We start from the raw sequence: 15,288 nt of genomic DNA on the forward strand, positions 1-15,288 counted from the left end.
GAAGAAGAGCTATTTTCAGAATTCTGCTCTACCAAAAACATTCGCCCTTCTCCACAACTGTGTTGAGCCTCCTTGATCCTCTCAACAAACTCGCAAATTCCACCACAACTCCAATCAAATGAAGGGAGATAACCAAACAGCTTCCGTAGAGTCCACCATCCATTGCATTGAAAACTATTCCCAATCCATTCCCTATTTCTCAAGCCATACGAGATCTTTTTCTACAATCCACCATGCAAATAGAAAGGCAGCAGAAGACCGCTACACCCAGAAAAAATTGAATGCAAGAACAAGAAAGTAATGGCGACAGAGGAAACTATCAAAATGATGATTCATTTATAATGAAACTATAATCTTTTCAACTATGTGAAATTGTGAATTCTACGATACAAAAAAAAAAAAATTGGGAAGAAATGTAAAAACGACAACAGAAAAGGAATGAAACAAAGAATGACAAGGCTGGGAAAAAAGGGGGCTGAAAACCTGATCTATTAAGTAACTTCTTCCCAAAACATAAGCTAAAACCTATCCTTTCATCAGTTTATCCTGTGTATATTTCTATAATTCCTAGTTTCAGATCTTCATCAACATTTTACAGTGAACAAGCACCCAGAATAACTTGTCCAGGATTGTCATGCAACCCAGCACATCATCTACAGACTTGACTCCTTCCCCGTTCCTGGGGTGTCAATCAGCAAAACTGGCCTCAATTATCTCTTCAGCAGAACTAATTCTATCAAACTGACAGCTATCTTAAGAAAAAGTTATCAACCAACTTCAATACCCCTCTCTCTAGCTTTTTGGATAACAGTGCTTACGTATCCTCTACTCTTTGATAGATTATAATAGCAAATCCATAGCTTAATGGAGAATGGATGTGCAGATAAAGCTTTCTTGTAAAACCTGTCAGAAATGAACTCGACACCAGAAATATCACCCAAAATACCTGCAGCTTCAACCCACACAAATTCCGGTGGCACTGGAATAGCATGAAAGATTGCATCAACCAAGATTGAGCACGCCCAGTATAGAACACTGTCAGAAGTAACATTAATATAGCTGTAGCCTCTGCACAAGAGCTTACAAACAGAAAGAGCTATTGGGTAGTTGGATGGCACCATCTCTAAGATGGCTTCAACAAAATCCACCAATTCCTTTGGCTGGTTTGACTTTGGGGGTAAAAGAGAGGGGCCATACCACACTTCAAGAACAAGATTCACCAAAGAAAAGTCAGATGAAACCGGACTCAATATGCTACTGATTAGCTGCTGAACTTTTGGCTTCTCAATGTTGTCAATGAATCGTCTAGATAATGGTTCACAAACTGGGAGAGCTTGGGTATCATTCAAATAACCATTCAAAATTTTCAGTTTTTCACTGACAGGAGCATCCTTCCTTAATTTTGGCTCATGGTTTAGCAAGAACACAGCATGCTCTGATAAGCAATGTTTGATGTGCTGTGGAGGTGCAGCCTTCAGTGCTCTGTCAATGGCAACATGAGCTTCAACGTGGTCATTGTGCAACAATTTAGCAAGAGATAGATTAATTAATCCAAACATCGTATCCATCTGATTTGAGTTGGGTATCAGAAAGTCTGGATTTGATGCTGAAGCTGATTCCAGTGATCCAATTGAGCTATTACTATCCACCGCATCCAAAATCTCATTTTGAGTATATTGAACTTTTGAAACAGAGTTAAACCAGCGGACAGTGAGTTCTTTTGCAAAATCAGGACCTTCTTCTTGGAGGGCACACTCAATATACTGATTCCAGATACAGTGAATTCCTGGGACTTCTTTTGGCCAATTACTAATGGCTTCCTCAAACCCTTCAAAGCTCACACTGCCCAAGCCATTTTTTTTAAGCCTTGCTGACAGGAGAACAAGTTCTACACAGGACGGGTGCAACTTCGTATACTTGCCCAACAAATTCTGACAGCAAGCTAAGCCATCAAAAACTAGTGTACACCTAATATGACTGAGAGCAAACTGTTGCGCCATTCTGCTATTTTTGTCACTTTCAAGTGATTCACTGTTGACAGACATTTCAACAGAATCCACTGCCATCTCAACTAGCTTAACAGCCCTCTGCTTCTCTTCATTTGGTAAGTGAACATAAGGCCATTCAATTGCAAGGAGTTCTTTGTCACATTCAAAACATTGTACAATAGCATCAGGTAACTTCCTGTAAATAACTAAGTACACACAACAAACCCAGAAGATATATTTGTCAGAATTTGTTAAGCATGCGAGGATATCAGAGAGCAACAGAAAGTGAGGCTCATCTGAGTTAGCTGCCACAGGGAAGAGTCCTTGGATTTTCTGAATTGCCTTGCCAACATTCCCAGACATGCACAAACAATCCATCATCTGTAAGAACAAATCTAAGATGCATGCACTAGCATACATATTGCCCTTATCAAAAGCAGATGCCTGGCGACAAAGCACTGTGAGAGCAGCATTATATGCTACCAGTCGATCATCAAGATGTATACGACTGTTGATGTACATGAGCCAAAGTCCATAAGATCTTTCGTTGTTTTTAACCTGAAGGACAAGAGGAAAAGGGTTTCCATACAAAAGTTTGCATTCTGTCAAGTAAAAGGAAGAGAGAGGAAGGGATTTAAAAGACAAGAAGAAAAAATGACCCGGTTTTAAACAATGACAATATTGAATAGCAGGCACATTCACATGGAACAAAGGCATAAGCACGTACACTAATCCAACCAAGCCCACATCTGATCTGTTTTCATAATGGAAACTTGACGGAAAGAAGGTTCCTTGATGGGAAAAGATAGCTGAATTTTAAAAACTGCTCCCCTCTTTTTTTGAAAACTTCAACCATAAAAAATGACTTGAAAAGAAAGTAACTGGTAGAATTTCAGCCAGATTAGGCTAGTGAAATCATCTAATTACAAAAGTTTGGAAAATTCTTTTACTTCGATAGAACTTGCAAGTGCAAAACAGGAGGCTATGAATAAAACTTGACTTGCAGCTCTGCATAGTCAAGGCTGCTTTTCACTCCTATGAAATAGATTTGTACTACTGAAAGGTAGCTTAATTATAATCACAAATCCAGAAAGCGTTTGACCAGTCTCAGAATCTCAGTTTCAAGAGCAATTTTGTGGAGAATAGTTAGGTCTAGTTCCTAAATTTTTATAACATACCGCATAGGAGAACATGTCATCCTTCCCCATTGACTCAATGTTGCTGTAGTAAATGAGCAGATACATCATCCAAAGAGCTTCGGATGTTGGATCAGCCTCAATTGCTCGTGACAGCATGGAGAGAGGCTGTAGAACAAAGGTTTAGGACGATAATTAGAAGTTTCTGAACAAAAAGGATACTACAAGTAAAAACTGAAACCACATACTTTACCTTCTTCATACCCTCCAGCTTGTAAACCTCCTGACTGAGAAAAAGAAGAGCCATTTCAAGGGACTGCAAACTGCTGGCTAATGCTTGATTGAGATGATTCTAAGTATACATCAAGCAGGAAGAACAACATAAATGAGAGGATGAACCAAGAAGAAAACAGCAAAAGACTACAATGGTAAAACATAAAGCAAATACAGCAATATGTAAAATATGAAGTGGACAAGGCAATATGTAATGGAGGCAGAACTATGCAAGCATAATATATGCTGCACAGAATTATAATTGTTTCAGAAACAACAATAATGAGAATAGAATTGACAACAGGAATTTTTTATAAGGGCTGCCTTCCCTTCTTCCTTTCACTAGATCAAGAGAGGAGCGAGATTCCTTAGCGACAAGGTTTAGGATGCAACAAAACAGAAATAAATGCCAGTGACTTGATGTTGTAATTGGAAAATAGAACACAAAGAACACACCTATCAGAGGTGGACAGTAAACCAAATCTTCACACTTGCAAGCTACATTCTTAAAAGAAAGTTCAAATAGACACAGCAAGATAGCAAAGTCTCCAGCACGAACCATTTGAATCAAACAAAGAAGAGACACAATTCACTAAGAAAAGTTTCATAACTCAACCAAAATAATGTGAAGGATAGGGAAAAGCATGACAACATGAGTTTTGACAATACATGTACTGGAAGATCTATGAATAAAACACCACAAAAATATATTCCCACCAATGGCTTGTACTTAATTGAAGAGAATACTAAGACAAAGTGATTTCTGAGCATTAATGTTACTGACAAAATATCTTGGCAATGCAGCAAAAGCAAACAATAAAAGATAAACATTATGCCAGGAATACAGAAAACAGTAATAAACAGACCGCTGTGTTCTCTCTACTCTGAAAGTATGATGCCTGTCTATTCCAACTCCCATGGACCTCGATACGGCCATCATCAGCATTGATAGAAGGCTGATCAGCAAGCAAATCTTTTTGAAAGAAACTTGATAAAGCTAAGCAAAGACTGAACTGTATTTGCCAGCATTGCCCATTTCTCCGTGCAATGACAGATTTATACGAGTCAGATTTTAAAACATCCAAGCCAACAAGATAAGTTGGTGGATTCAATACACTGTGACACTTCGAAATTTTTGTTCCACCTTTACATTTTTGTTCATGCAGTGTTAATCCAACCTGACAATCTGCACAAGCATTGTTTTACAGTTGTAAGCAGCAATTCAGACTATTCAAAATTGTCAAAGGAATAGTCATACCAGTACTATCAGAATCATCATGCTGATTTGGATGCACATTTTGATCAGAGAAGTCCCTAACATGTTGCCAAGGACATTCATCATTGTTGCATTTTCCTCGAAGCTCATACATGCATAGTGGCCAAAATGGGTCAACTGCCACATTGTGGGTAAAAGTCCCAATTTCAGTTCCACGTATACCCCTTATAATCTCCTCCTTTGACTTTGCTATCATGTTGTCACACTGAATTTCCTCAGTGTCCATAAGACCATCCTCTACAATGAAATCACCACAGGTATCATTTTGTTGGTTTTTTCTGCATTGTGATTCTATCAAAGTCATTGGGTACATAGCTTTCATTTGAGCAAATGCACTCCTCAATACTAAAAGAGGTGAAGATATGACAGAAGTTGTCAGCTGATGACCTCCAGTGGAATCGTCCTTGGAATCAGCAGCAGAATGAAAATTCTTTTCATGGCTCTGAATCTGGACAGGAAGCTCAGATATACTTCTTTCAGGCTTATCATTGCCTGTATAGAAGGAAACATTACTGAAAGTTTTTCAAGAAAGAAAAGGAACAATAAATGAAACAAGAACCATATAGAATAAAATATATACACACTCAAATTACTTTACCGCCAACCATTTTATGTCTATCACTTCCCTTTTCATAAACTCTTTATAACATTCCACTGTGTTGTAATTATTTAAGAGTCATATTCTCCCTCCTAATGAGGATAAATTTTGGAAAACAACAGTAGAAGATTTTTTCCAGTTACTTAAACTTGAATGAAAATGAAATGTGGCATTCCTCAATGAACAGAATCTTCAAATTCTCAGAATTCCTCTGCTCATTTAAGTTTGCCCAGTAATTTCAAACTAGAAGCAGTTTTCATCAAGTTTCAGTGCTACAAGTTTGAAACAGTTCTCATCAATATTCAGTGCTGCATGCAAAGAATAAAGAGTAATATCGTCAAATAGCACGACCAAGCTATCACATTCCCAAATGCTAAATTATACTAATATGTTTCAGGTTCAGCTAGTTACAAGACTCCCAGTAAACCAAGCACATACTAGGGGACACATGAAAGTATTATAGCAAGAAGCAGAATTTGACATGATCAAAAGGCATTTGTTTTACACAATGAGTCATTTGAATCTATTTGCTAAACAAGTTCACTAGGAAAGACTGAATTTTACATTAACATATGCAGTAAGTTGCAAGAACAACATTTATCACATTTGTGTGTGCATGAGCATGGAAATTGCCACATACGAAGATAAATGTCGCAAAAAAGCCAAAACCACCATACAATTGCACAAAAATCAATGTCAGCAACTGGGATAATTGATCAGCTCGACATTCAGCGTGATTCCAAAAGCAAAATACTTCAAGACCAAAAAACTGCTTAAAATCTATTTCTACCGTGAGAAAATTACCTTCAAGGTCATAATCTCGATCCTTTTCTGTCTCTGACAATGGTATACTGCCATTGCTTCCCTGGGTTCTTTCACTTCTGTTGTCAATTTCAATCCCTGGTTCATCTGCAGGCTCCATGTTGGATGAACCACCATTCTTGGAAAAGGTTCTGATTGGTAGACGAGCAAATAGTTTGGATCTTAATTTTGCTTCAAGAATCAAAGAATCCTGAGGGCCATCAACATAAAAATCTTTGTTTGGATGACAATCTGTGTGGCTTTCCCTTCCCACAGAATTTTGATCTCGCTGAGTTTTAAAGATAGGTTGATCAGTCTCATGGTCCAATGGAAATGTCTCTTCGTCTTCCCCAGCTGAAATATTAGAATCGTTGGATTGAGAGCTTACTCCATTTGCAGCAATCTGGCTGTTGCGGGGCAATGGCTCTGATGTACTAGCATCAGGTTCACTGCATTGCTCGGATCCCAAACTATGGCCATTTACATGAAGTGAATTTGAGGGAGCACCGGTGACTGGATCATACCCTGGCTGATTACAACCATCATACTCAGGCTGCATCTGATCGCTTGATGAGGGTATTAAATCCACATTTCTAGATACATTATTTTCACGGTCCATCCCAATTCCAACATGTTCATGCTGCCTGGAGGGAAAAAACAAACTGGAATCATTCACAATGAGAGATCGAAAGTGAGCTGAGTGCAGTTCCCTCTTGCAATAAAGTTCTGTACATCTAGAATTAGCCTCGATCAAAGCTCTCTGCGCTTTTCGATAAGCTTTAAGAGCATTTCTTTCTTCAATTTCACATTTGTGTCTGTGCTCTTGTGCTTCTTCCAGTTCCCTGTCTAAGGATTCCTCCATTTCAACTAACAACTGAATATCTATGCTGTTATGTTCTGCCACATTTACAGTTCCCAGACAATTCCAAGGGTTTAAATTCAGAGATGCCTGTGAACAAGAATAAATGCAAGTCCAACAAAATAAGAGGAGGCAGGGAAGGCAGGAGGAGTTCAAGAAACTTTAACATGATAAATCAAAGGCGGTCATTTTAACATTTGATACAGGTAACATACTTGACAGGACAGCTTATCACCAGATATGCCTTGCAAGCGCTCACAGCTGTTCATTAAATTCTGTCCACTAGTTGATGTCTTTAACAAACAAGCTGGTGGCTGGGTTCCGCAATTCTTTACAGGATTCAAGTCAACACTCTTCTGGAAGTTACTTTAATATCAGTACAGGAATGAGGGTAGCCCCAGTGGCAAAATTTGCATCCATAATTACACAAGGGAAACAAGAAATAAAATAGTTCAACAACAGAACGCGAGAAGTTGTGATGAAAACAACACTAAGTCAACTAATTTCTCCTTGTTGACTTACTCTCTTCTTCGATAAAGTACTAGCATTTGCATTAGTCAGCAGTGGGGTCTGGTTCAATACCACACATGGATCCATCTGCATTCTGCTCGTGTCAGGCTGACTGGAATTATCATTGATGTGAGAAGCTGTGACGCATAAAAATGCTGATTAAAGTAAATGATAGATTACACTATAGAACAATATGTAAGAAAAATAACAAAGCTTCCTTGATCTTTCAACCCACCAGGTAGCTTTAAAGATGAAATATCCACCCTCCTATCTTGCCTCTCCCATTTAACTACACTTGAATCTGTTCTTTTTGTTGGTCTTTCTTTCTTGCTACAATTACCCATATTTCTATCCTGCAAACTACTGTTCTCCAGCGCTTGATCTTTTGACGGTAAATTAGGTTTCTCTACAAGCATCTTTTGTTGGCCATCTGAATTCAAGTGTTTAGAATAAGATCCGTCAGGTTTTATGCGTTTCCTGTCTGGTTCTTTTGGTGCTAATTGCCCAACTTCAGAAGAAGCTGCATTAGATTTCCTGGTCACACTACTGGAAATGTTCATACACTTGTCAGAAACTGAACCTGATTCCTTGTTTTGTGCAGCTGCCTTAAGCTTCAGTTCCCTTTCCCGAAGTGCAATCTGCTGCCTCAAGTCCTGAACCTTAGTACTGTTCAAATCCACACCTTGCTCAACACCATGCTCTTGGCTTGCTAGATTTCTTTTGATGGAATTAATATTTTTTACTTGAGAACCTTGCCCAACAGACAAGGAGTCAGCACCCTTGGAATTGGCAACTCCATTTATCTTTGTCATTGACGAGTTAAATGTGCGAGTCATTGATGATTTCTTGGGAATACTGTTCACATTTCTAGAAGTCTGCAGCGACATGCTTGATTTTGCCGGTAAATTGGAGGGCAGCCTTCCATTTCCATTAACCAAAGTTGTATTGGGTTTAGTTTTTAAAGGCTTGTCATCTCTATCTTCAGATTCACTCCCACTTTCATCATCTGAAAATCTTATCACTAAGTTATCATTAGCCCCTGATGATGCACACTTTCCAGGATTAGCAGATATGCGTGGCACCCTATTCTTCTCAAAGCTCTTGTTATTATTTGGTTGTGATGTTTGGAGATTCGGATCAACATATCTTGCAGGATTGGTGCTAAAAATGGCCTTGCCTGTGGAGGAGATATGGCTGCATTAAAAAGCACTCTACAGCAGGATGTCTTGTCCTTACCATCAATTAAATACATAACCAATTCTTTCTAACACACAGACGTCGCAGATAGGTAAAAGTTGGCAAAACAAAGTAGTAGGGAAATCCACATGTGACTGAGTTACAAAATAACATAAAAGACATTTATGCATCATAGAAATTAGATGGCATGGAGTGCATGACTTAAGTAGGTCGAGGTCCTCCTCTATGTGTGACAAATCAATAGCATTTTGTGATTTAGACCCCTCTCATTCGGTAATAAAAAGAAGAAGAATTCTTTGATTATTAATTGGCGGGAAAATATTAAACTTTTTTAAAATGGTATCTTATAGGCATGGATAATCTTTGAAAAGCTGAGAATATATGCTTTTGTGTAAAGATATGCACAGGTATCTTTATACGCTTTGGAATCAATTGGCAATGGGGTAAATGATATATTATTTTTCATCATAGATGTGCCAATTGAGAAAACTTCCTTAGCATGGAAGGCTACATGTAAAAATAGTCATATACAAGCATCATGAATGTAATGTTCAGAGCAAGTGGAAAAAACTAGCTATTGATGCATCAGCTAATAGGTCAAAACAGAAATGAGAAACAGCACTCTTCGTGAAAGATTCACAAGCTAAAGTATTATTAAAACATAAATCCAAACACAAACAATGAGAACTTGGCAGCTGGGAAATATATATAGGAAACCAAGTTCCTGCAATCAGATGGAAAGCTGGACTTACCAGCCCGATTGGATAAAGTGAATTTGTTCATCAGATGAAACGGAATGGTCCTTGAGGAAGCAGGTGTGTTAAAAGCATCGGCAAACAGTGCAGAAGAGCAAACAGGATTTTGCTGCGAGAAAGAAAATCAAAATTCATCTCAACGAGTTCCACTAGAAAAGAAAAGGTTAAGCCACTAGAACTTCATTCATACGGCCAACGTTGCAAATGTAAACACATTCAATTGATGGAACCTGCTGTAGTAACTTCAAAATAAATAAAAAATGTGTTGAACAAAAAGCAAATCCCGTGATAATCATAAGTGCCCTAATTGCACTTCACAGAGCTTTAGTGGAATGCGGTAACAAAATAAAGTCACTGAAAAATAAAGTGATCTGTAATTATTCAATTCTCCCTGAGTTGATACTCTCCCTCTCACACTTACAAGAACACATGTACGTGAGCAAGGGAACACCAAATCAATGAGAATAATTCAACATAAAAGGCCATGTGATTCTACTTCATAAAATCAGTTTTTAACAAAACAAAAAGGACATGCATGGCATAATCAATGACCACATAATACAGGTAGAATACAGGTGATCTACGGGCAGATTCATTTTGGTAAGAGGAAATATTCAGATCTCCCAATGTTGATGCTCTCTCCCTCCCGCACTAACACTGAGACCTATAAATGGTTAATTTGATGGAGCCGACAAATATATGCAAAAGGAAGTATCAACTCCGCAAAACCATTAAAGCCTGAGGCATCATTGCCACGAGCATAGATAGAAGGCCACATAAATATACATCGTGAAATTGATTTCCAACTGAATGTGACAGAGACGTATGGTAGAATAATAACTGTACAGTACAACCCATCGCAACTGCATATAACAAACTAAAAAACCTAATTATAAACCATCTATATGCAGTGCTGAAACACTGTGCACAAGCGAAATCAAATAGACTTGTAAATGAGTAGATCTTAGGTTTCTCTTCATATTAGTAAATTGCAGTCAACTAAACCCTGAGACAAGTTGCCGACTCAGAGGAAGCAGCTCGTAATCAGAACACAAATTGACAAATCCGTCAGTAAAATAATTTTCTTTCCTTTTCCTCTGCTTTCTCATCAACCAGAAGCCTGATCTATTGCAAACAAAAGTAGCAGCTAATTTATATCAGCTAACAGATGCAGCTAAAAATTGACACCACAAACTGAAACTGCGAATTTCTCATCGGGAATTGAAAATTTCAAAAAAAAAAAAAAAAGGAAAACCAAAACAAGGCATGAGAAGTACGATGAGCAAACAAATTCATTCTCATTTCACTTACTTCGACTGTTTTCTCGGCAATCAAACAGATAAAGAAAAATGCATTGAAAACAGAAAAGAGTTAGGGTTTCTTAGGGAGGCAATACGTCTTCGTTGGATGAAGAAGAGACCTCTCCTTCTTCTCTTGTTTTGGTCGCGAGCTCTGGTTGACTAGGGTTATTTGACGCCATTGATTTAGTCTTTGTATTATTAAATAATAATATTCTCCGTTATCTCTTTCTCACTCTAAGAACCCTCTTCTTTTTTTAATGATTCTCACTCTCTAGAAAAATCTACGTTTTGACGGGCCACGTTGAGAGAGATAGAGAGGGGAGAGAGAGAGAGAGATTGGCTGTGAGGGGGACATTGGAAGAGGAAATCGAGAAAACGAACTTGAGGGCGGCCTGATGTGATGAGTACGTGGCTTGCTGAAGTGACAAAGATGTGCTTGTTGTGTAGAAGAATTACGGGATCTGTCCTTGCTTTACTTGTTGCCGTCCCTGATACGGAGGGCCAGGGGGGGTTGACACGTGAATTTACGTTAAGTTTGTCCTGATTCCTGACGGGGTTAAAAAAGTACACGGAAAACCAGAAGGTGAGGCGGTAAGTTTAGAAAGAGGAACATGGTGAGTTCTTTCCATGAACAGCACCAGGGGGGGGGGGATCCACGCTAGCGCAGTTATATTAAAGACGGTGTTTCAAATCGTAATAGTTTCTGTTGGAAGTATTTTCAAATTAATTTATTTAAAAATATACTGAATTGATATATATTTTTAATGTTTCTTTGATAATTTTGATTTATTAATATTTAAAAATAAATAAATAAATATTTTAATATATTTTTAAATTAAAAATACCTCTACAAATATGTCTTATATTGCAATATCAAACATACAATAAAAACTCAGCAACTTAAAATGTATAAATAAAACCTGCATATAAATTATTTTTTTAACTATACTGGTTTAGAAAAAACTTTTTCACGCTGGAAAAAACTCCCAGTTGAAAACATTAATGAGTTTTTTTTTTTTTTTTTGTATGGAGTCAAATGAGATTGTAAATTATGCTGTTTATTTGGGTAAATTGCAATGATCATGCTCGAATTTTATAGTGGTTTTAGCTGGATTTTGTTTTCAAACAGAGGAGATTTTATTCCTCGAAGCTGAGTTACGATTGCAGAGCACATATACAGGTAAAACAGACTTTATAGATAAACTGGAGGAAAGGGTATTCAGCCCGAGGTCTATATTAGCTACAAAAATTCAATAGCCCAGAGCACGATGTTAAAATTTTGGAGAAGCCAGTCAAAACCAGTCAATTGCATAGATTTTCAATTATATACCAGTCAAGAGCCTGCGTCGAGGCATGAATCTATATAGTTTTTCACATGTTATTGTGTCGTGTTATTTTATCATTTAAAGTTTGTGTGTTTTACATGAACGACGCAGTATTGAAAGATATACAATATACTACAGGAATAAGCTTTTAGTGAAGCAACTATTTTTTTAAAAAAGAAAATCAATTGTATCCATGTTTGAATTTATAATAAACACGATAAAATTAACAAACAAATGACTCGAATGTAAAACATGAAGAAAAATATATAGTCCTAAATTCTCTGGTAATTTTCTTGCTATAATAAAAAAATTATTTTATTTATTTTTCAGTTTTAAACTTTTTAAAGAGGGGAGGGAAAATTATCGTTTTAATTATAATTTAGTGAAAAAACACAATGTTCCTGGTGTTAATATGTTACATTCGAGAAAATAATCAATGTTTGATGGTGGTGGGTTTTTTATAAACATCCCCTAAAAGAAAATCAAGTTATGTTTTAATTTTTTTTGATAGATTTTGTTTTGTATGTAGTTTTAGTGTATCCTGAGGCTGGTTAGAGGGATCTTTTATGATGTTTTGAAAATGTTTTCAGATGAGAAATATATTTTGTTATATTTTTCAAACCAATGTAGGGTGTAACATGGATTGTAACATGGCAAATGACATGTTTTATGTCATTGCATTAGAAAAAATAAGGGGTAGGTGACCCTTTACAGAAGAAAAACAAAAAGTAATTAGGCTCGGACGCGTGGACCCGGGCTTTTTTAAAAGCCCAAACATGCTTCACTATTTAGATGAGGCCCTGGCCTTGGTGATCTTGGTGATGCCTTTTCTTTTCATGAGTTTTTGGAAAGATTCATAGCCTTTACCTGACAGCAACAGGGCATTTGTGCTGATCGTGAATCTGCAGTCATGAATGATGATGTTGAGGTTCGGGGTATTATGGGAATGTAAGTGTGCAGTAGCTAAGGCCGTGATGGTATGGTATAAATTGCTGTTTGGCATCATACCGCTTGAAAGTAGCTTTTGAGATGGCTTTAAGAATCTTGTTATGATCATTGCTGCAGTTCTTTCACGACGATGATAAAAAAAAAAAAAAAAAGGCAGCAGGGCACTATGTTGTCACGTGTCCTAAAATCGAGGTCAGTCTGCTTAAATCATACAAGATGCAGGAGTTTAGGGACCGTAGATGCATCATTTAACATAAGGTACTCCCTATGCAGGTGATTTTCTCCGAGGGTGGTGATTTGTTGAGGTACTCACTTCATTATGATATGAGTGGGAGATCAAAGGTATCTTAGATTCATGTTTGACTCTTTTTTTTCTTTTTTCTTTTTTTTCCCTAGAAGTATTAGTGTCTTCCGGTGACTGGAAAAATTTCACTCTTTCAGGGAACAGCCGAAGTTGTATTTGCACTCCAAACAGATGCTCTAGCAGCTATCAAGAGATACAATAATGTTCAGCTTGATGGGAAGCCCCTGAAAATTTAGCTTGCAGGGGTTCATGTGATAACTCCTGTCCCTGTGCTTGAAACAACAACTACCAACTTGGCAAAACCAAATAATGCCATTAGAAGGTACAACCTTGCTGGTGATCATTCAAACTTTGGACCAATTACTTTCATGCATTCACCGGGTCTTTTCCTTCTAGGTGGGAAAGGCAATTGAAAATAATTTTTCTAGTAGATATGCTGAGACATTGAGTATGACCTTGCTGTATGCGTTTCTGTTTGCCAGTTTTTGGTGTTTTCCTGGATGATGGCATTATATATATAAAGCTTGCTTTAAACATTGTTATTCACTAGCATGGAATCACCTCGAAGTGAATTATCTGTGTTGATAGATCCGATTGATTCAAGTTCTCCCTAACACATGTACCCTGATTTATTTTCTTGATCACTAGAGCACTGTACGGTTGCATATATGAGGTGTTCAGGTTGCTTCTTGAAGAGAATCTGGGAATATTTGATTGACTCATTAAATTTTCTTTCTTCAACTAGGGAAGAAAAAAAGGTTTAAAAGTGCTAACCAGTGGCAAGCATCAGCAATATTTGCATGCATGCATCTGATGCAAAGGAGCAACATAATTCATCGAGTGGCTAGAATAACACCGCTAACATCTCATAGTGACTGATAGGAAAGGGGAGAAAACAAGTAAGGAATAAACTTTGCTCAAGGGTTTATAAATATCCCATTTTGTTGTCGCTGATATCACGCCTTACATTTTAATATCTCTATTGGAAGTGGCCTTAGTTTTCAGGGGAATTTGCATCTTGGTGTTTCCCTTGGTATTTTAATGCCACGTGATCTTTGAATTATGAAGGAGTGGTATTCTTTAATCTTCTGCATTACATCTGCTATTATTGTTAGCAGAACAGCACTTCTTGTCTCGATAAACTAATCTTCATTTTTTCACTGGACAGTGTTCAAGAAAGAATTGGTGCGAGGGAAGGGGCCATGGCAGCGGTCAAGAATTGGCCAGGGGCCACAGCCAGGGAGACACCATGTCGAGAAGCTTACTGCAGAAGCACTTGATTCTGACCTGGACAGATACCACCTTGAAGCCATGAAATTAAAGTGCATCGCTTCATAGGATCATGATATAACTAGGGACCCTAGGTTATTAGTTTCATTTAACATCACCATTTTGATTGGAACATGCGCGGTACAGTGCTGTTCTGATTTAGCTTTTGACAGTTGGTGCTTTATCATTTAAGCTGCAGGATAAAAAACTTGAAATTACTGAACCCATTGTTCTGACTCTCAATATTTTACACTAAAATGATTTTGTGAGAGACGTGAACCATAAAAGTGTCACATTTATGGTTCTTGTTACCTGTTCTTCCATATATCTATCTTAGTGTGAACGGAGCGGCTCATTTTGCTGGGTTGGTTTTGCATTAATTTTTCGTAGCTTGAGAGTGGTTATCCCTTGGCTTCCGTAGTTCAAAACACCTGTAAAGCCTCATTTTACATTGTAATGGAAACTCGGTGCATGATCATCAAATCTGTGGTGCAAATGCGTTTCGAAGGAATGCCTATTTCATCACCCGAGATACACAGGGTCATCCTCCCACAGGGACGTGGGGCCAGAGGTCGCTATATCTTGCCACTGATCATTAGTTTACAGGAACAATTCCTCCCCTGTAGAGGCCACTGATCACCAATTTTTGCAGCTGCTTTGAAGTTGCGTATCAAGAAAATTGAAATTTCTGTGCGCAAGTTCTACAAAACTGTCTGAAAATCAGATGGTGAAGGGAACCCTGATCAAC

General features: G+C 37.7%; 1 protein-coding gene and 1 long non-coding RNA gene across 5 annotated transcripts; one reads left to right on the plus strand and one right to left on the minus strand.

The window, feature by feature from the left end:
* Positions 1-317: 317 nt before the first annotated feature.
* Positions 318-11,086, minus strand: LOC118052179 (uncharacterized). Of its 3 annotated transcripts, none has more exons than XM_035063034.2 (11): positions 10,790-11,086; positions 9,391-9,502; positions 7,677-8,618; positions 7,454-7,578; positions 7,147-7,284; positions 6,076-7,021; positions 4,656-5,165; positions 4,264-4,583; positions 3,378-3,476; positions 3,167-3,292; positions 318-2,546 (listed from the first exon to the last, which is right to left on the minus strand). In XM_035063034.2, exons 1-11 carry the CDS (start codon positions 10,871-10,873, stop codon positions 768-770), a joined length of 5,181 nt encoding a protein of 1,726 aa, XP_034918925.1. In that variant the 5' UTR covers positions 10,874-11,086; the 3' UTR covers positions 318-767. The 3 variants fall into 3 exon arrangements, with proteins under 3 accessions (XP_034918925.1, XP_034918922.1, XP_034918926.1); XM_035063031.2 differs by having other exon boundaries at positions 7,147-7,287; positions 10,790-11,085; XM_035063035.2 differs by having other exon boundaries at positions 7,147-7,287; positions 10,705-11,085.
* Positions 11,087-12,836: 1,750 nt separating this feature from the next.
* LOC118052178 (uncharacterized) lies at positions 12,837-14,846 on the plus strand. Of its 2 annotated transcripts, XR_012170501.1 has the most exons (5): positions 12,837-12,967; positions 13,085-13,159; positions 13,241-13,309; positions 13,409-13,593; positions 14,440-14,846. It is a non-coding gene; the product is annotated as an uncharacterized lncRNA (long non-coding RNA). The 2 variants fall into 2 exon arrangements; XR_004688144.2 differs by having other exon boundaries at positions 12,843-13,159.
* The last annotated feature ends 442 nt before the right edge of the window (positions 14,847-15,288 follow it).

The sequence above is a fragment of the Populus alba genome, chromosome 8, assembly GCF_005239225.2.
Source record: "Populus alba chromosome 8, ASM523922v2, whole genome shotgun sequence".
In the NCBI taxonomy this organism is placed as follows: domain Eukaryota; kingdom Viridiplantae; phylum Streptophyta; class Magnoliopsida; order Malpighiales; family Salicaceae; genus Populus; species Populus alba.